The sequence below is a fragment of the Capricornis sumatraensis genome, chromosome 3, assembly GCF_032405125.1.
Source record: "Capricornis sumatraensis isolate serow.1 chromosome 3, serow.2, whole genome shotgun sequence".
Lineage (NCBI taxonomy): Eukaryota > Metazoa > Chordata > Mammalia > Artiodactyla > Bovidae > Capricornis > Capricornis sumatraensis.
Window position 1 is genome coordinate 16,823,580 of NC_091071.1, and position 20,994 is coordinate 16,844,573.

General features: G+C 49.6%; 1 protein-coding gene across 1 annotated transcript in view; it reads right to left on the reverse strand.

Annotated features, from left to right (window-relative positions):
* Positions 1-20,994, reverse strand: part of KATNIP (katanin interacting protein) — a 171,414-nt gene that overhangs the window by 44,449 nt on the left and 105,971 nt on the right. Inside the window, exon 14 of the mRNA XM_068968387.1 lies at positions 1,685-2,552. Within this exon, the coding sequence (XP_068824488.1) occupies positions 1,685-2,552 (868 nt within the window). The remainder of the gene's footprint in view (positions 1-1,684; positions 2,553-20,994) is intronic.

The following is a 20,994-nucleotide window of genomic DNA, read 5'->3' on the forward strand; positions in this document are numbered from 1 at the left end:
CTAAATGCAGACCTTTGGGGTCTGTCCACTAAATAAGAATGGTGCAGGTGCTAATGTAATTCACTAAAAATATATGCATGGGTTTTGCATATAGCTAAACCACCATCCCATGCTGCTGCCGCTGCATCACGGAGTGTGCATGCTGTTGCTGCCGCCGACAATAATAGTAGACAGCAGCAGCGAACATCTGTTGGGTGTTCTTATATGCCAGGCTCAGTGCCAAATGCTGCCCCTGTATGATCTCATTTGATCCTCCCAGCTTCTACCCCACCATGAGTTGGGTTATTATCTGCCTCCTTCCACATGAGGAAATGGAGGCTCAGAGGGATTTCAGAACTTGCCCACAGTTTGGGTTGGCAGTGGGGAACCAGGATAAACAAGCCCTTCTATGTGGTACAGAGTGGGGATAAACCCAGAGGATCTCGAGGTGAACCCTGTCTCGGTAGGTCCAGGAGCTTTGTGAACAATAAAGGATGTAGAAGCTAGTGTTGAAATAATGGCCCCCGCTTCTGGAGCACATTCCACATGCCAGGCTCTGGTCACTATTTTGAAGCCATTGTCTCATTCATTTCTCACAACGCTGTCGGGGGAGGGCCAGTTGTGGGAGTTCATTCCCATTTCACAGATGAAGATGCTGAGGCTCAGAAAGCACAAGTGTCCAGCTCTACAGGACCCAGGCGAGAAGTCTCAGGTCTGCAAGTAGCAGAGTCTGAATTCAAGTGGTTTGACTCGTGTTGCTCTGCTACATTCTGTCCTGGGAGCCAAATCTGAGTGCAAATATTCAGAAACCCATCTCCTTTCAGATCTCTCAGAGATAATCTACTGCAAAGTTCACAAAGCAGGTGAATCCTGCTGCCAGATGTGTGTTTTTTTTTTTTTTTTGACCCACACAGTGGTTTAAAAATAATCTCCATCAGTGGTCAATGTTGAAAAATAAGAATATTCTACAATTTTGATTTATCTTGATAAAAGGAAAAGGGAGATCTAGCCCAAGGGCCTTGTATTTCTTTTTCTTTTAATATTTGTTTATTTGGCTGCCTTCAGTCTTAGTTGCATTATGTGGGAGCTTTCATTGCAGCCCACAGGCCTAGTTGCTCTGTGTCATGTGGGATCTTATTCCCTGACCAGGAATCAAACCCATGTCCCTTGCATGGCAAGGTGGGCCACCAGGGAAGCCCTGGGCTTGTATGTCTGAATGCTAAAAAGCCCCCTTTCGATGGGTCTGTGCTCTCCAGTTTGCCACAGTCCTCACCAGTCCCTATAGTGCTTCCAACTCCCAGGCAAGAATCAATTGCTATTTATCATCACACTTGCATTATTTCCCTAACAGTACAGTTAAGAATAAAGTGAGGTCATCAGAGACCAAAAGTCTCTATCAGAGGGTAGATAACAGACTAGATTGGAAAAGCCATGGTCGGCAAGAAAAATGGACAAAGGAACATATCTTGGAGCCAGTGACAAGCACGCCTGTGGGTTTCATGGGCGAAGTGTGCCTTGCCCACTTCACTCACTGCTACTGCCCCTGTGGCCCCTGAGACAGGGAATCTGTGACCCTTGCTTGAGAAGAACCTTCTTGTTTTGCAGTTGGGGGAACTGAGGTCCAGGGAGTAATACAGCTTCATGAGTTAGCGCCCCTGGCTCCAGTGAGACAGACCCGGTGAGTCAGACAGATTCTGGAACTTACCTCTGCTGGCTGGCTGGCCGTCACCATGACTGAGGCTGAGGGCATCCCTCCTCAGGCCTCTCCTCCCACTGGCAGGCTGCTCCCTGTTGGGGGGCTGGTTAAAGATGTCGAAGTCATCACCGTGGACTGTGGGGGTTGTCCTCTGAGCTCTCTCAGCGGCGATGACATTCCAGCTGTTCACCCGCCCTTGCTCACGTCGGGGGCCTTTATCCCTGGCCTCGGACCCTCCAGGCCCCTTGCCAATGACGTCGTCTGACGGAAGCTCTTCTCTCCAGTCCAGCGGCTTCTCTGGACTCAGCCAGAGGGGTTTCAACTTCGGGCCTCCCGGCTTCCTGCCTTTCCCCACGGGAGAAGGCTGTAACCAGGATGGGGTTTTCCCTGGTGGCTCAGAGACTTTTCTGCCCGTGAGGTTTTCCAGCTGTTGGAGCAGCGAGAGCTCCTGGTCAGGAGGAGGAGGGCACTCCACAGGGGAGGAGTGGGGAGGACCACTGGGCTCGCCACCCATCGAGGATGGGGCGGCTAAAATGCTGAGCTCCTCCTCTAACTGGGACAAACTGTCTTTCACGCCTTTGGGAGAATTCATCCTTCCAACAAATAAATTTCCTTGTGAAGAAACCTTCACATCCTCTCCTGCTCCAGCTGGCTGCGAGTGACTGGCGTGGAGCTCCTCATGCCCCTCGGTTCCGGGCGTCTTGCGGACACCTCCGCTTTCTTCCAAGAGGGCAGCATCGCTCTTTTCCATCCTCTCATCCTGCAGCCCCACCAGGATGCTCTGCGGGGCCTCGCCACCTCCTTTGTCTAACTTGCCGTCAAAGATGAGTTTTTTGTTGACATAAAGCTTCACGTTCTTAGCCCCGATGTCAAAGTCCTAAAAACACAAAATTTCACAAAATGAAGGTGCGCCGCATTGCACTGATGTATCAAGTTTTGAAAGCAGCCAATGAGGGACTTCCCTGGTGATGCACTGTTTAAGAAGCTGCCTGCCAATGCCAGGGTCATGGGTTTGATCCCCGATCTGGGAAGATTCCACATATGGTGGGGCAACTAAGCCCATGTGGACAAGGACTGAAGCCTGCCTGCCTAGAGCCTGTGCTCTGCATCAAGGGAAGCCACTGCAGTGAGAAGCCCACGCACAGCTAGAGAGTCACCCCCTCTTGCCACAACTAGAGAAAGTCCACTGTGCATCAGTGAAAACCCAGTGCAGCCCAAAAAAAAAAAAGTAGCAGATGAAAAAGAGGAATGTGGGATGCTAAAAACGTGAGCTTTCTGAGACCACAGCACTAGGGCTGTTAAATCAGGCTCTGTCTCATTATGGCGCAAAGGGTTCTATACGCTATAAATCAAAGGCCTTTCACAAAGAGGAGCCTCCGTCACCATCTTCGTCATCATTACCTCCTTCTGGGACACGGGTAATAGCCTGCTAATTGGTCTGCCTGCTTCCTGTCTCTTGCTCCTTCATCCTCAGCTTCACATTGCCACCAGAGTTAATTTCCTACAAGAGCTGGATCTGGCCCCATTACGTCCCTTTGTGAAATCCTTCATGTGTTTTCGCCACATATAGTTCCTTAAAGCATGGGTCCTGGGCCTCCTGCACCAGAAAAGCTGGGCAGGCACATAAAATGCAGACATCCTAGGTCCCAGGGGATCCATATTTTGGGGGCTCTGAAAGCAGAGCCTGAGACAAGGATTTGAGTGCAGGTAGCTTATGGGTAGCTGCTCCTTTGAGGGAGAGTCAGGTAGGGCAGGTAAGAATGCAAAAAGGTTTTCGGGCTGGTCACTGCTGTGGGCAACTGGGGCTCCCTCCAGCTAGGACACTGTGAGCGACCTGCAGAAAGAATCTCAGAAATGTCCCTCCAAAGGTGGGGGGTTGGACATTTATCCACTGACCCCCTTCCCTGTGGTTGACGGCTGCCCCAGGGGGCACTGATGCCCTGCCACGTCCACAGGTTGAGCCCTCTGGTGGCTTTGGGGAAAGAACCCAAGCAGCAAGGCTGAGAGCCTGGAGGCACTGGGGGTGGTGCCCAGTTGGCATGCCCAGAAACTGGCTCAACTCACTGCAGCCACAATCAGAGGGGAGCCCAGACGATGCAGTGTGGGCACTTCACTTGTGACGGATAATCCAGATTGTTTCTTTGCGCACAGAAGCTGAAGGATGCCAGGCATGTGAGAGGAACTCTGAACCCCTGGTAAAGAACCCAGCTGCAGTGAGGGAGACCTGGGTTCGATCCTCGGTTGGGAGGATCCCCTGGAGAACGGAAAGGCTACCCACTCCAGTATTCTGGCCTGGAGAATTCCATGGACTGTATAGTCCATAGGGTCGCAAAGAGTCGGACACGACTGAGCGACTTTCACTTTCACTTTCAGCGTGACAGAAAATGACCTTCATAAGAGGGTCCTTGCCTGGTCTTCTCTCTTCCCCTCCCCTAGCACGTGTGCCCCACATCAGGCCACAATGCTTCACACTTAAAATCAAATCACACCTTCTACTACTGCCCTATTTGGTCATTCTTTTTTTACACAAAAACAGTTTTAATAAACAGCTCTCTTGAGGAATGTAATACCTACCTCATATAGTAAACTGGACATATTTAAAGTGTACAACTTAATGGATAAAGAAGATGTGCTAGAAGTATATATATAATGGAATATTAGTCATAAAAAAGAATGAAGTGATGCCATTTGCAGCAACATGGATGGACCCAGAGAATATTATACAAAGTGAAGTGAGACAGAGAAGTACAAATATCATATGATATCACCCACATGTGGAATCTACAAAAAAGACACACATGAACTTATTTGCAAAACAGAAACAGACCCAGAGACTTAGAAAACAAACTTACATTTACCAAATGGGAAAGGAGCGATGGAAGGATAAATTCGGAGCTTGAGATTAGCAGATACACACAACTATCTATAAAATAGATAACCAACAAGGATCTACTTAAAGCACAGAGGACTACATTCAATATTTTGTAATAACCTGTAAGTGAAAAGAATCTGAAAAAGGATATAAACATATATAATCTTTTATATGTATATATATATATATATATATATATATATATTTGAACCACTGTGCTTTATACCTGAAACTAAAACAAACTGTAAATCAACAATACTTCATTTAAAAATAAATAGTAAAGCACAACTTAGACAGCAAGGAGATCAAACCAGTCAATCCTAAAGGAAACCAACCCTGAATATTCATTGGAAGGACTGATGCTGAAGCTGAAGCTTCAATACTTTGGCCACCTCATGCAAAGAGCTGGCTCATTGGAAAAGACCTGGATGCCGGGAAAGACTAAGGGCAGGAGGAGAAGGGGGCAACAGAGGATGAGATAGTTGGATGGCTTCATCGACTCGGTGGGCATAAGTCTGAGGAAGATCCGGGAGATACTGAAGGACAGGGAAGCCTGTAGTGCTGCAGTCCACGGGGTCGTAAAGAGTTGGACACAACTGAGCAACTGAACAACAAATACAACTTGTTAAGTTTTAACACATATACACCCATGATCATTACCCGGAGGCTTCCTCATACCCCTTCAAATTCCCTTCCACCCCGCCCCTAGGCAACCACTCACCAGCCTTCTGTCACTACAGATTAGGTTGCATTTTCTAGAATTTTTATACAAAAGGAGTCACACACTGTGACCTCCATGGGGCCTGGGGGTCTGGTTTCTTTCCCCCAGCATAATATCTCCGAGATTCATCCATGTTGCTGATGTGAAGAGTTTTATGCCTTCTTATTGCTGAGGAGCAGTCTATCCTGGGGTGCCCCACAGTCTGTCTGTCCATCCACCTTCACAGCAAACTCTGGGAAGCTGCACCTCCCTCCAGCTGGCCTTTGCCTCCTCTCCTCTACATGAACCCACCCTGCCAAGGGTGCCAGTAACTGGGATGATAACCATCATCCTTGTTCTCTGGATGATTCTGATCGATTCTTGTCCTGGTCCATTACTCACAGGGCCCTCCTTTCACTCTCAAGGGTGCCCTGGTTTGGACAACCGGTTTTAGGGTCCAGCAGGTGACCAGACACACTGGGAAGTTCTCAGTCCTTAGGCAGGTTATCCCCCTGCTTCCTGTTCTCACAGCAGCCCAGGCTCCCTGCTGCTCTTTGACTGGCTGGGTGGGTCCCGAGCCTCCTGATTTTCCTGTGTTCTCTCACTAGGTGGTCCCACTCAGGCCCAAGGCCCTAAATTTCATCCTTGCATTGGTGACTCCCAACTATTTAATTTATTTTACTGGAGTATAGTTGATTTACAATGTTGTATTAGTTTCAGGTGTACAGCAAACTGATTCAGTTATATATATATATATCTTTGCCAGATTCTTTTGCATTATGTTTTATTGCAAAATATTAAATATAGTTCTCTGTGCTATACAGTGGGCCCTTGTTGTTTGTCCATTTTATATATAGTAGTTTGTACCCGTTAATCCTAAACTCCTAATTCATCTTTTCCCGCTCCCTTTCCCCTTTGGTAACCACAAGCTTGTTTTCTATGCTCATGAGTCTGTTTCTGTTTGGTGAATAAATGCATTTGGATCTCCTTTTAGATTCCACGTAAGTGACACCATATGATGTTTGTCTTTCTCTTGACTTGACTTTGGCCTTCCCCAGTGGCTCAGCAATAAGGAATCCGCCTGCACTGCAGGAGACATGGAGACATGGGTTCGATCCCTGAGTTGGGAAGATCCCTTGGAGGAGGAAATGGCAATCCACTCCAATATTCTTGCCCAGAAAATCCCATGGACAGAGGAGCCTGGGGGCTATAGCCCATGGGATCGCGAAAGAGTCAGTCATGACAGAGTGAGTGAATCACAACAAAGGTTCCACTTCACTTAGTATGAAAATCTCTAAGTCCATCCATATGGCTGCAACTGGCATTAGTTCACTCTTTTTATGGCTGAGCAGTATTCCCTTGTGAGTGTGGTGGTTTAGTTACTAAGTCATGTCAGACTCCTGTGACCGCATAGACTGTAGCCTGACAGGCTCCTCTGTTCATGGAATTCTTCAGGCAAGAACACTGGAGTGGGTTGCCATTGTGTGTGTGTGTGTGTGACATATATATCATATGATATATATATGACATGCTGCTAAGTCGCTTCAGTCGTGTCCGACTCTGTGCGACCCCATAGACGGCAGCCCACCAGGCTCCCCTGTCCCTGGGATTCTTCAGGCAAGAACACTGGAGTAGGTTGCCATTTCCTTCTCCAATGCATGAAAGTGAAAAGTGAAAGTGAAGCTGCTCAGTCGTGCCGACTCTTAGCGACCCCATGGACAGCAGCCTACGAGGCTCCTCGGTCCATGGGATTTTCCAGGCAAGAGTACTGGAGTGGGGCGCCATTGCCTTCTCCTATATATGACATATATATATATATATATATTTTTTTTTTTTTTTTTTTTTTTTTCTTAATTCAGTCCTCTGTCAATGGACATTTAGGTTGCTTCCATGTCTTGGCTAATGTAAACAGTGCTGTTTGGACACTGGACTCCTGACTGTTCTAATCTCCAATTCAGGCCTCTCCATCCGGGCCCAGTGACCACGTGACTACTCCTCCTGCATATCTAACATAGATCTCAACCTCAATGAGCCCCGAACAGAATGATCAATTCACTTTTCCCAAACCTCATCTTCATCCATCTTGAAAATGGTTCCTTCATTCAACCAGCTGCCCCAAACCTAGGAGTCCTTGAGCCCTCTTGCTCTTTCACACACATGTCCAGTTCATCAGAAGCTCCCACGGTTCCACCTCCCAAACCTCTCCCTAATCTGACCTCTTCTTCCCAGATGGCCCCTGCCTCCTAGCCCAGGCCACCACCATCTCTCCCAGAGACAACAACTGTAATTGGTCTCCGTGTTTCCACTCTGCACCGTCACGCACCCGCCCCCAACATACCCCAGCACACACATTTCATTTTCGGCAGCCAGTCCTCCTTAAAAAGCAGCTTAAATCACTAGGGGATTTCCGAGTGGTCCAGTGGTTAGGACTCTGCACGTCCACTGCAGGGGCCCCGGGTTCAATTCCTGGTCAGGGATCTAGGACACCACACACTGTGTGGTGTGTCCGGAAAACAGAACAAAACACCCACGACAAAAACAAATCAGATCATGCTTAAAACCACCCCACAATTTCCTATCACTCTGAGAATACATGCCAGCTCCCTTCAGGAGCCAACATAGCCTGTGTGATCTGGTCCCAGGATGACCTCTCTCCCTTCCTTTCCCCCTCCCAGCACACCACTCCACTTGCGGCTCCGTGATTCTGTGGAGCTCAAGGCCACCTCGGGACCTGGGCAACTGCCTGGCATGTTCTGCCCCCAGAGACCTGCAAGCCTGGCTCCTCCTTGTCTTCAAAGAGATGGTGCTGCTCTCCCTAAGGCAGCCCCCACCCTATCCAATCCCCTTTCTAGCCCATGGTCCTGTTCTATTTTCTTCCTGTCTCTGACATGGTCTTATTCATCAGCTTTCTAATTTATTTATTGGCTCCCCCACTCAAAGTTAGGGCTGCCCTGATGGCTCAAGTGGTAAAAAAAAAAAAAAAAAAAAAAAATCTGCCTGCAAGCCAGGAGACCTGGGTTTGATCCCTAGCTCAGGAAGATCCTTGCAGGAGGAAAGGGCAACTCACTCCGGTATTCTTGCCTGGGAAATTCCACGGACAGAGGAGCCTGGTGGCAAACAGTCCATGTGGTTGCAAAGAGTTGGCCATGACTGAGCACGCCCACACACACACACTCAAACTTAAGTTCCAGGGGCTTCCCTGGTGGCTCAGTGGTAAAGAATCCACCTGCCAATGCAGGAGACATGGGTTCAATGCCTGACCCAGGAAGACCCCACGCATCGTGAAGCATCTAAGCCTGTATGCCACAACTACCGAGTCTGTGCTTTAGAGCCTGACAGCTGCAACTACTGAAGCCCAAGCACCGCAGAGCCCATGGGCCACAACGCCAGAAGCCACCACCGCTAGAGAGGAGCCCCTGCTTGCCACACTGGAGAAAAGCCCTCACCGCAATGAAGACCCGCCGCAGCCACAATTAAACAATAGACAAACAAGCTCTGAGACAGCAGAGGTGCTACCGGTCTCATCCAAGGGCCCAGCAAGTGCCTGGCACACAGTCTTTGCTCAGCCGTCATTTTGGAATTACAAACGAATCAACACAGCCACTTTTCTCCCCAGGTAGCGCTGCTCCCTAACAATCCTCAGAGAACAAGCCTGATCAGAAAAATGGCAGCCTGTTGGTTTCAACCCCAGACCGTGTTCCGTCTTGCTTTGGCTTCTGATCTGCTCTTGGGATGTGAGAGCAGAGACTCCCAGAGGTGTCCATGTAGACTCATTTCCCCCCTTTTGCCTTCCTGAAAGCCAGGCAGGGACGCTCTAACTAAATTCCTAGCTCACTGAGCTATTGCTCTGAAGGCTTCTGGAGCAATCTGGGATGAGAACCGTCAAGCCCGTGTTAGACGACAGGAACCCGGCTTTAGTCGTCCAGTTGCGGGATGGCAGGCTGCTATTTGCTGCCTGTCAGAAAAGCTGATTCTCAGAGCACCCTTTTTCATGTTTATATGGATGTGTTCTCTGTTTAGCAGAGGTGCAGAGCAAGCGCGTGCTGTGAATTAATCAGGAAATAGCTACTGGAGAAGGACAGCCCAGGGAGCTTCCAGTGACTAGTTCCGCAAAATTACCGCCGTGGAAAAATCTGGAGAAGACACGCTGTCACTGAAAGAGGTGGGGGGAGGGGGGTGGGAAGCACGCTTTTCAGTCCCATAGTCACGAGGTGGGTATCCTGGATCCCATCGGGAGATGCCTGGTCTCCACAATGGGCTCTCTGACCATCCGCAAACCATCTAGAGCCCCTCCTGATCTCAGCTCTCTCCAAGAAGCCTGGCCGAGGGACTTCCTTGGTGGACCAAGGGTTAGGAATCCATCTTGCAATGCAAGGGACGTGGGTTCAATCCCTGGTTGGGGAGCTAAGCTCTCGCATGTCAAAACTAAGCCTGTGTGTTGCAACTACTGAGCCTGATGGCCGCAACTAGGGAGCCTGTGGGCCACAACGAAAGATCCCACGTGAGGCAGTGAAGATCCCGCATGTCACAGCAAAGACCCAAGGCAGCCAAATAAGTACATAAAATAAAAAGAAGCCTGGCTGAGTGGGGATAGAGAGTGGGGAGCAGGCTGGAGCAGGGTGTGACCGCCAGTGCTCACAGGACTGGACAGATAGGAGAGAGAAGAAGGTTAGGTTTGAAACCAGAGGGAGTGGTGGGGGTCCTAGGGAACTGAGAGGCTCATGCCCTGCCTGATGGTATTTAAATCTGCCAAAGTTCCAACACTCTCCAGATCAAACAAGCCATTTGTCAGATTCTGTAGGTGAATCTGATTCAAGCAACACCAGGGTGGGATCCCAGGCGGGGAACAGCATCTGGGGGTGCCGAGTGTGAAACATGAAAGGCCACATGCATTGTCCCATGCTGTCCTTCAAACTACTCCCCAGGGTGGGCCTTAGGGCCCATCTGACAGATGAAGAAACTGAGGCTCAGCCTTCCCTGAGGTCACACAGCTGGTGCACAGCGAGCCACTCTTGCTGCACCCCAATCTCCTACTGCCATCTCTCTCTGGGTCAAGCCGGACCCAGAGAAGGCCTTGGTCTCGGTTGTGCCTGCCTGGCCACTGGCAGAATCACCTGCTTTGGGTGCACTCTGAGCTCCTACTTCTATTTTTCAAATTAGTCCTCATGGACCAAGAGTCTCACACTCCCATCCTGACTCCTCCTCACTCCCCAGAGGCAACTGACATGGGTGCTGGTGGGGGGCGGGGCATGCCCACGATCCTGTCCTTGCAGACTTTTCCTACGTATTTATGTACACATCGATGCAACCGTCACAGCTCAAGCATGTGGTCGGAAGCCATCTGAGATACACTGCTGTGTCGTGGCGAAGACGGGGTTGAGATTTTGCAGGTCTGTACTCGTCAGCATCCCCTCAATGAAGCTCTGGATGAAGGGTGCCTTTGGGAATAAATCCAGGGGAAAATCCTCTTGCTGCTAAAGAATGAGCCTGCTTCTTCCTTCCAAGTAGAGGGCTCTAGTCCTATTTCCTCCTTTGCCTTGGCTTCCAAGAATTCCAGGTGAAATTCCATCCTGCTGATGACCTTACCCTCGAGAATCATTTGTGTGTGTGTGTGTGTGTATTTGTTCCCTTGGTACTCATATTTTCTTCCTCGTTTAACTAGAGTTATTGCTATGTCCTTTGTTGACGCTGCCTCAAACTCCTTTTGCAATGCATTTTCAAAAGGACACTGAAACTCTGTGGCTGGCACGTGGTGGAGGGGAGCACCGTTCCTTGTTCAAAAAAGGGCTTTACCCTTTGTTCCAGCTGCCCAGAACCAATCACGTTGGGACTGTAATGCATTTGAACCCAACAATATTAATATCATTTTGATCTAAGTGATTGAATTGACTCAGTAAGGCCACGCTCCTCCTTGGCCCTGGGGTCGAATGACATGTCTCTTCCAATGAGCACACGAATTGCTCAGGGAAGATTGATGGTGGATCGGTTTCATCATGACAACAACCCTAGCAGAGGCGGGGGCTCTTGTGCTCGTAAAACGCTTTGCCTAGACACTAATACCTGGCCCTGAGCACAGGCAGCAAAGCCTGAGGGAAATCATTTGGAGCAGAGCATTGGCTAGGCCCACCCGCCGGATGCCAGGGAGGGTCCACTGCGGGTCCCCAACCTCTGGGATCTAACGCCTGATGATCTGAGGTGGGGCTGATGTTAATAATAATAGAAATAAAGTGCACAATAAATGTAATGTGTTTGAATCATCCTGAAACCTAGCCCCACCCCCTGACCCCCAGTCTTTGGAAAAGCTGTCTTTCAGGAAACTGGTCCCTGGCGCCAAAAAGGTTGGAGACTGCAGCTTTAAGGCAAAGCCTTCATCAGTATGGGTGCACGACTGGAGTCAAACCAGCTCTGTGCCTCTGGACCTCACTGGGCACAACCCAGGCAGCCCCCCAGCCCAGCTGTTCTGTCTCCTGCTGAGTGCCCGCGCTGGCCCCTATGCACAAGGAGAAAACGAGCTTCCATCCTTCACTGCTCTCTTTGCCCGGGAGTGCTGGGTCCCGAACAGGAGGGGCCAAAGGGCTGTGGGATGATTGGGAGGCTTTCTGGGGACGGGGGCCTTTGGGGAGTGAGCCGCTGCAGCCCAGAGAGCCATCATGCAGGCTTCAGGACCCGGCTCAGGAGCTGACCCCTCTGGGAAGCCCCCGGCCTTCCCCATCTGCCCCACCTGCCTCTTCAAGTTGGGTCGAGGGTCCTCCTCTGGGCTCTCAGAGCTGGGTGTGCACCGGGACTCTCGCGCTAACGACCTTGTGGTCCCATGTGCAAACCTGTCCTCACCTGGATGGAGGCCTTCAAGGATGGGGAAACGGGCCTATTCCTATCTGTCTTAAGACCAGGCTCTGAGAACTAAAGTTGCCCCCTCCTGGAGCACTTGAACTAGAATGCTTTACTGGGGATGAGATCTCAAGGACCTTTCATCTGTCCCTTGGGAGGAAAACCAATGAAAACCCTTCTCTGTGACACAGTAACTTGATGAAGATGGTGGGGCTTGAGACACTTTACAAGCTACAGATAACCTACTACAAGCCAGGCTGGGAGCCAATGACTGACAAAGTCACAGAGGAGGAAGGACGGGGATGGGACGTGACAGACAGGGTCACTAACTGGAGCCCCTACAGCTGATCCTGGGCTTGTTCGGCCTATAGAGGAGTTAAATGTTCAGAACCAGCTGATGCTGTCCAAAAACTGAGAGTGTTCACATAACAGTGTGCATTTCTGGCTTCTCTTAAAAATTTAGGCCATCTGGCAGGACAGAGCCAGGGCAGGGATAGCTGCCCTAGGCAGGTCCTGGCTCACTGGGGACCACAGTGCCCCTCTATTGAAAGGCAGGGCCAGGTGGTGTGTACCAGACTGCCTGGGAGTCATGTGACCACCAGCAAGCTGTTCTGTGCCTCAGTTTCCCCATATGTAGGATAGAGCTGACCACCATAGTACCCATCTCACTGCAGTTCGGAATAAAGGAGCTGATATATGTAAAGTCCTTTCAATGCCGCCTGGCACATAATACATGCTCAAGAAGCTGCCATCATTGTCTTGTAACCAACCTACTGCCTGGACGGCTATACCCATTGACACTGGCTGCTCAGGGCTAGGGAGGCCAGAGACCCCCTGTTCCCCTAAGGCCGGGTGCAGTGACCCCGTGTTCCTGGCCCAGGTTGGCAGCAGGCGCAGGAGAACCCCATTCACTCTAGGATGGGGCCTAGAATTACTCTCGCTAACTTAGGTCAATACTCCTCGAGTTGGGATTAATAGATACATACTACTATATAAGAGCTTCCCTGATAGCTCAGTTGGTAAAGAATCCGCCTGCAATGCAGGAGACCCTGGTTCGATTCCTGGGTTGGGAAGAATCTGCTGGAGAAGGGATAGGCTACCCGCTCCAGTATTCTTGGGCTTCCCTTGTGGCTCAGCTGGTAAAGAATCCACCTGCAAGGTGGGAGACTTGGGTTCAGTCCCTGGGTTGGGAAGATCCCCTGGAGAAAGGAGAGGCTACCCACTCCAGTATTCTGGCCCAGAGAATTCCATGGACTGTATAGTCCAGGGGGGGTCCCAAAGAGTCAAAACACATCTTTCACTTTCACATAAAACAGATAACCAACAAGGACCTTCTGTTGGTTATGGGGAATGATACTCAATATTTTGCAATAACCTTTAAGGGGAAAGAGTGTGAAAAGGAATCTATCTGTTTATCTATCTATATGTGTGTGTGTGCTTATATGTATGTATGTATCCATACACATGTGCGTATATTCAGTCACTCAGTTGTGTTTGACTCTTTGCAAACCCAAGGACTCTAGCCCACCAGGCTCCTCTGTCCATGAAATTTTCCAGGCAAGAATCCTGGAGCGGGTTGCCATCTCCTACTCCAGGGAATCTTCTGGAGCCAGCAATCAAACCCGAGTCTCTGTGTCTTCTGAATTGGCAGGCAGATTCTTTACCACTAGCGGCACTCAGGAAGCCCACCTATATATACCCATACATAATACATACACACACACACACATATTAATATATAACTGAATCACTTTGTTGTATACCTGAAATGAACACAATATTGTAAATCAACTACATTTTAATTAAGGAAAAAAAAAAAAGATTCCCCTTGATCTGGGCTCAGGCCCCAGCTGGCAATTCTTGCAATTGTATCCAACCCAGCATGTACCACACGGGGGCCTTTCGGGATCCTGGCCTGCGTGACACACAAAAGATGAAGGCGGGGCTCCTCTCCTTGAGGAGTTCACAAAAGCCTAAGTAATTAGGGGTCACAGACTCAGATGCTTACAGTACCACCAACGTGGAGGGACGGGAACTGCAGAGCACCCGCCTGCAAGTCTAGAGGCTGCAGGAGTCACTGGGCTCCAGCCGGCGGACACTACAGAGGGAATACCACCAGCTCATCAGAAGCCAACTTTCCAGCGTTGTCAAATGGTTCACAAGCTGTGCAACGTCGTGAGCGCCAAATGGAACACGCCTGCAGGATAGATTTGGCCAGGGGCACCTGTCTGTTAGAGACATGGGAGGCTCAGGAAACTGACGGATACCCTAGGGAAGCATGAAATCTGGTGCCCAGAAGGGGTGGCTGAGACCACTAGCAGGGGCCTGGGGCAGGCTGGGGGTGTGCAGGTGGCTGGTGGGTGAAGAGAGACTTAAGCAGAACTTTGAGGTTTCCAAAGACAGGGTTTGTAATAAGACTGGCTACGCATTCCAGGTGCTGGGCAGGGCAGGAGCAAAGTCACAGAGGAGAGAAGAGTTCCCCGGGACCAGAGGGGATGGAGGTTTCGTAAGGATGGAAGCACCAGAGAGCCCATTTTGGGGTCTGAGAGTGGTGGAGACACATGTGCGCAGGGCGCACAGAAACATGTCAAATGGGAGCGGTGGTGTGGTGTCAGGACCACGGTGCCACTGTGTAGGGGACACAAGTGAGATCGTGATGGCAACTGCCGCACCCTGACTCAGCTCCACCAAAGCTCCCAGGAGTGGATGTGACCTGATGTCACCAGATCTTATAGTTAAAGGTCCCTATTTTTCATGGAAACTCACCAATTTTTAAATGTTAGTAATTAAAAAAAAAAAAAAAAGCAGAGACTTGACTTTACCAACAAAGGTCTGTCCAGTCAAAGCTATGGTTTTTCCAGTAGTCACCTAGGGATGTGAAAGTTGGACCATAAAGAAAGGCTGAGCACCAAAGAATCGATGCTTTTGAACTGTGCTGTTGGGGAAGACTCTTGAGAGTCCCTTGGACAGCAAGGAGATCAAACCAGTCAATCTTAAAGGAAATCAATCCTGAAGATCCATTGAAAGGACTGATGCTGAAGCTAAAGCTCCAATCCTTTGACCACCTGATGCAAAGAACTGACTCATTGGAAAAGACCCTGATAATGGGAAAGATTGAAAACAGGAGGAGAAGGGGATGACAAAGGATGGGATGGTTGGATGGCATCACCAACTCAATGGACATGAGTTTGAAGCAAGCGCTGGGAGTTGGTGACGGACATAGAAGCTTAATATGCTGCAGTCCATGAGGTTGCACAGAGTCAGAGATGACTGAGTGACTGAACTGAACTGAATTGATTCAAAGAACTTTGGGGACTTCCTGGTGGTCCTGTGGGCTTCCTTGATAGCTCAGCTGGTAAAGAATCTGCCTGCAGGAGACCTGGGTTCAATCCCTGAGTTTGGAAGATCCCCTGGAGAAGGGAAAGGCTACCCACTCCAGTATTGTAGCCTGGAGAATTCCGTGGACTGTATAGTCCATGGAGTCACAAAGAATCGGATATGACTGAGGGACTTTCACTTTCACTGGTGGTCCTGTGGTTGAGAGTCTGCATTCCAACGCAGGCGATGTGGGTTCGATCCCTGGTTGGGGAACTAAGATCCCACATGCTGCAGGGCAACTAAGCCTGCACACTACAACTGGAGAGAAGCCCAAGCGCCTCAACTCAGACTCAATGCAGCCAAATAAATAAATAATTTAAAACACATACACATACACAAAACACAAAGAATTCTGAAAACACAGTGTGAGCCAGCTGCAATCTGTGAGCTGCCTTCGGTCCACTGGGGCACAGCCTCTTCCCAAGATGTCCAGGGCAGCACATGCTGGCCGGGGACTGTGGTCACTCCCCTGAGGCATTCTGCAGCAGCTAGGCCCTCAGCTCATCTCCTGCCACTGTCCTGGCCCCACTGAACTGTGGTTTGCAGGGGTTCCCCTGGGCCCACCTGCCTGGGCAAGAGCTCATGGGGGCAGACAGCATGTCTGATTCCTGGCCCCAGCACAATGTCTGGGGCGATCGATATGGCTCTGCCAATGAGACGGGGGAACGAGCAGATGAGTGAGCCGAGCGGGAGATGGAGGAGACAGCAGGCAGCAGGGGAAGGAGGAGCTGGACTTGGAAGGAGGCAGGTTCGGGCAGTGGAAACAGTAAGACCTAAAGATGACTGACAGGGAGGGGCACAGGGGAAGCGGAGGATGGGAGTCAAGCGCTCCTGCAGACAACAAAAGGAAGCGGAGCCTGGAGTGGGGCTGAGGGGTCTGGGGTTGGGGTACCAAAGCTAGGGCTTCAGTACATGGCCGGGCAGAAATGCTGAAGAAAAGCATCTCATGGCCAGGAGAGAAGCTTAGTTCAGAAATTAAGTCTTGGGGTAGGTTTAGATTTGGGAGCTGATGAATACGTTCACCAGCAGGTGACTTCCATGTTCTTAGAGGAATAGAAAGGACCTAGTCTGGGTCTTTTACTTTCCCTGGTGATTTTTCCCTCCTTAGCCGGCATCTAAATTTTTCATTGGGAATCCACTCTTCCCTTGACCTTACTTCATGTGGATAATGTAGGCCTCACTCCAAGTCACAACCCAGGCCTGGCCAGTGGGCCCTAGACCTGGGGCTTTCTGCAAGCACTCCTGAAATCAAGAGCGATGTCAAAGGGGACCACCACTTGGAACCTGAGAATGATGCCAACACAGAGGGAGGAGATTCCTGATGGCATCATGTGAACTCCTGAATCCTGCCATGCCTGAGGCAGCCAACTCATACTCTCCTGTAACATGGGCCAAAGAACGCTTTTTTGTCCTTAAGCTGGATTTAATTGGGTTTTCTTGTCCTTTGTTACCAAAAGAATCCTGGCTGATAACACTAGTGTTGGGACTGAGAATTTTAATCAACAGATTCAGCTACTAAGTCAGTCCTGGCCAAGGCAAGCAGGAGAGGGGACAGGAGAGCTCTACCCTCTAGGGGGTCTGGGATTTGTCTTGCTGTCCTAGGCTGGCCACTGCACATGGGTGAGCAGCCCTCTCTACTTAGACATCTGTCTGGTCCCAGAGCAGCTCGTCCCCTGGTCTGTGCAGTACAGAGATCCAGGCCTCAGCTTCTACCCCTGTTCTGCGTCTGTGTTCTCGTTCCTGCTGGGAGTACAGTTTGGCTCTGAATTCCGACTTTCTGGTTGGAGCCTGAACACCTCGTGGGGCCCCCTCTCTCAAGGTGGAATTCTCTGCTCACCTCTCTGTCCTCTGCTGGCTGGGGGCCTGCTTCAAATCTGAGCCTCCTGGACCTCTCAAGGTGACCATGCCTTACCTTCCCGAGCATGGGCTATGCACACAGACTTTAGAGGCTGCAGCCCACCCACCAGACAGCACCCTCTCGCAAGTGACAGTGGCCCACACCAAGCCCAAGGTTAACACCTAAGGAAGGCTCTTGCGCATCTGGGTCAGTGCCCTTCCTCCCAGCCACCCTATTAAGATGCCATCATGGTCCCCAAGAGCTTCCCAGATGGCACTAGTGGTAAAGAACCTGCTTGCCAATGCAGGAGACTTAATAGATGGAGGTTCAATCCCTGGGTTGGGAAGATTCCCTGGAGAAGGACATGGCAACTCGCTCCCGTATTCTTGCCTGAAGAATCTCATGGGCAGAGGGGTCTGGTGGGCTACAGTCCATGGGGTTGCAAAGAGTCAGACATGATGAAGTGACTTAGCATGCACACACAGGAATGCTTGCCAGGCCCGAGGGTGCTCCCCAGACCAGAGGTGCCCAGACCCTATGATGTGGTGGAGCCATCAGGCTACACTGACTCAGTTGCCCAAATGAAGGTCACATCTTTGACTGCAAAGCCATTGCCATGTTTGGCCTATCCTGATCCAAACGAATCAACTGTTGGGACTTCCTTGGTGTCCAGCGGTTAAAACTCCACTCTTCTACTGCCCTGGTGGCTCAGATGGTAAAGAATCCGCCTGCAATGCAGGAGACCTGGGTTCAATACCTGGGCCAGGAAGCATCTCCTAGAGAAGAGAACAGCTACCAACTCCAGTACTCTTGCCTGAAGAATTCCACGGACAGAGGAACCTGACAGGCTATAGTCCTTGGGGTTGCAAAGAGTCAGACACGCCTGAGCGACTAAGACTCTTCCACTGCAGGAGCCAAGGGTTCAATCCCTGGTCAGGGAACTAAGATCTTGCATGCCACATGGTGTGGCCAAACAAATTAACTATTAAAAATTAGGCAGTTAGGGATATTTGAATGTGGACTGGGTACTGAAGCATAATAATGAATGATTGTCAGGTATGATAGCAGCATCGGGATGATATAAAAACAAACTTATCTGTTAGAGATGCACACAAAAAATTATGAATGAGATGATATGATACCTACAATTTCTTTTTAAACATTAGGGGAAGAGATGAAACAAAAATGGCAGAATGTAGATAACTATTGAAGCTGAAGAAGGGTACATAGGTTGTTAATGAACTAACCTCTTCACTTTGCATTCATTTGAAAATCCATCCCTACCCCACCATGAAAGGCCTTTCTGAAAATACAAACATTGCCCTGGGATGAACTGAATCTATCCTGATATGCAGAGTATGTCATGAGAAATGCTGGACTGGAAGAAACACAAGCTGGAATCAAGATTGCCGGGAGAAATATTAATAACCTCAGATATGCAGATGACACCACCCTTATGGCAGAAAGTGAAGAGGAGCTAAAAAGCCTCTTGAGAAAAGTGAAAGAGGAGAGTGAAAAAGTTGGCTTAAAGCTCAACATTCAGAAAATGAAGATTATGGCATCTGGTCCCATCACTTCATGGGAAATAGATGGGGAAACAGTAGAAACAGTGTCAGACTTTATTTTTTTGGGCTCCAAAATCACTGCAGATGGTGACTGCAGCCATGAAATTAAAAGACGCTTACTCCTTGGAAGAAAAGTTATGACCAACCTAGATAGCATATTCAAAAGCAGAGACATTACTTTGCCGATGACTAAGATCTGCTTAGTCAAGGCTATGGTTTCTCCTGTGGTCATGTATGGATGTGAGAGTTGAACTGTGAAGAAGGCTGAGCGCCGAAGAATTGATGCGTTTGAACTGTGGTGTTGGAGAAGACTCTTGAGGGTCCCTTGGACTGTAAGGAGATCCAACCAGTCCATTCTGAAGGAGATCAACCCTGGGATTTCTTTGGAAGGAATGATGCTAAAGCTGAAGCTCCAGTACTTTGGCCACCTCATGTGAAGAGTTGACTCATTGGAAAAGACTCTGATGCTGGGAGAGATTGGGGGCAGGAGAAGGGGACGACCCAGGATGAGATGGCTGGATGGCATCACGGACTCGATGGACGTGAGTCTGAGTGAACTCCGGGAGATGGTGATGAACAGGGAGGCCTGGCGTGCTGCGATTCATGGGGTTGCAAAGAGTCGGACACAACTGAGAGACTGAACTGAACTGAATGGTGCATTTCAGAAGCACTGGGACCCCCATCCATGCCACCAAGCTAGACTGTGGAGACCCCAAAACACCTCTTGGGGCTCCCCCTTCCCTCTGACCCCTTCTCCAAAAAGCATCCAGAGTGATCTTTTAAATTCCTCAATCAGATTGTGTCACCCTTTGCCCAAAACCCTCCCATAATGATACCAAGAGCTGATCTTTGTATAGAGTTCACGAAGGCCAGGAATCATTATGAGCACTTCCTATGTATTAACTGAACAATAATCACCCTCATTTTACAGATGAGGAAACTGAGTCAGGGAGGCGTAGAATAACACTCCCAAGGTCACAGAGCTAGGACGAGGAGGAGCCAGGGTTTGCCCCAGCCAAGCTGGCTCTGACCCTCTCCCTATTCTGCCTTCAAACCAGTGAGGCCTACGTGACCTGGCTCCCAGGCACCCTTGGGACCTCCCCTCACACTATCCTTTGTTCACCAGCTCAGCCTCTGCCTAAACTGGATGTTCCTGCCGCAGAGCCTTTATTCTTGCTATGCCGCCTGCAAGAATTCCCTTTCCACTTATGTCCCCACCGCTACTCCTTCTCAACGCTCAGGTCAGGGATGCCTTTGATCACCTGTCCAGTGCGGCCCTGCTTCATTCTCCCCTTGTCCCTCTCCGGTCGCCAGATGTTATCATCTTCACAGCACTTAGCATTACTGGAGATGACACTAGTCATCTGTGCCCTTGTTTTTTGCTCCCTTCCTCATGAGAAGGGAGAGGACTGTATGAACAGGGCCTTGTCTATTTGTTCAACATGGCTCCCTGAGCACCAAGACCTGTGTGGTCTAATACATGGTCACCAAGCCACACGTGGACAATGACATGAATATTAAAATGACAGATATTGTAAAACGTTGGTCTGTCAGTTACAGGAGCCACCTGGGGCTGAGAACTTGAATTGTTCTCACTGGACAGGGCAGAGAGAACGTGTTAAGATCATTGCAGAAAGTTCTATTGGGCAGTACTGGCCTGGTTGACCACGACAAGTCACAGAAACATACCACTGGGTAAATCTAACATTCACTCACTCATTCATTCATTCAAAAGCTACTTCATTAGCACCATTTCCATGTATAACATATACCACTGGGTCCTGCTTCACTTGCTGGTGTGACCAGGCTGGAGGCAGAACCTATGCGGTGATGCTGTTGGCAAAAAATGGTGATGACCTGCCTGTTTTTACTCAAGGGTGGTACCACGTAGCAGATTAATATGCTTGTTATTAATATAAAGGAAAACAGATGGACTGTGGGGAACAGCTGAAAGTCCACTTTTTGGATGAGTTATAACATCCTAGGAGAGACTATTGATTCTTTTCTCCTAGCAGATGTTGCTCTGTAGGGGAAGCAATGCAGAGAAAAACCGCAGGAAAACCCACAGACCCCATCTTCCCTTCCCACTTCAGCCCCTTACTCCTCACTAGTGGGGCCAGTCATTTAATCTGGGGAAGG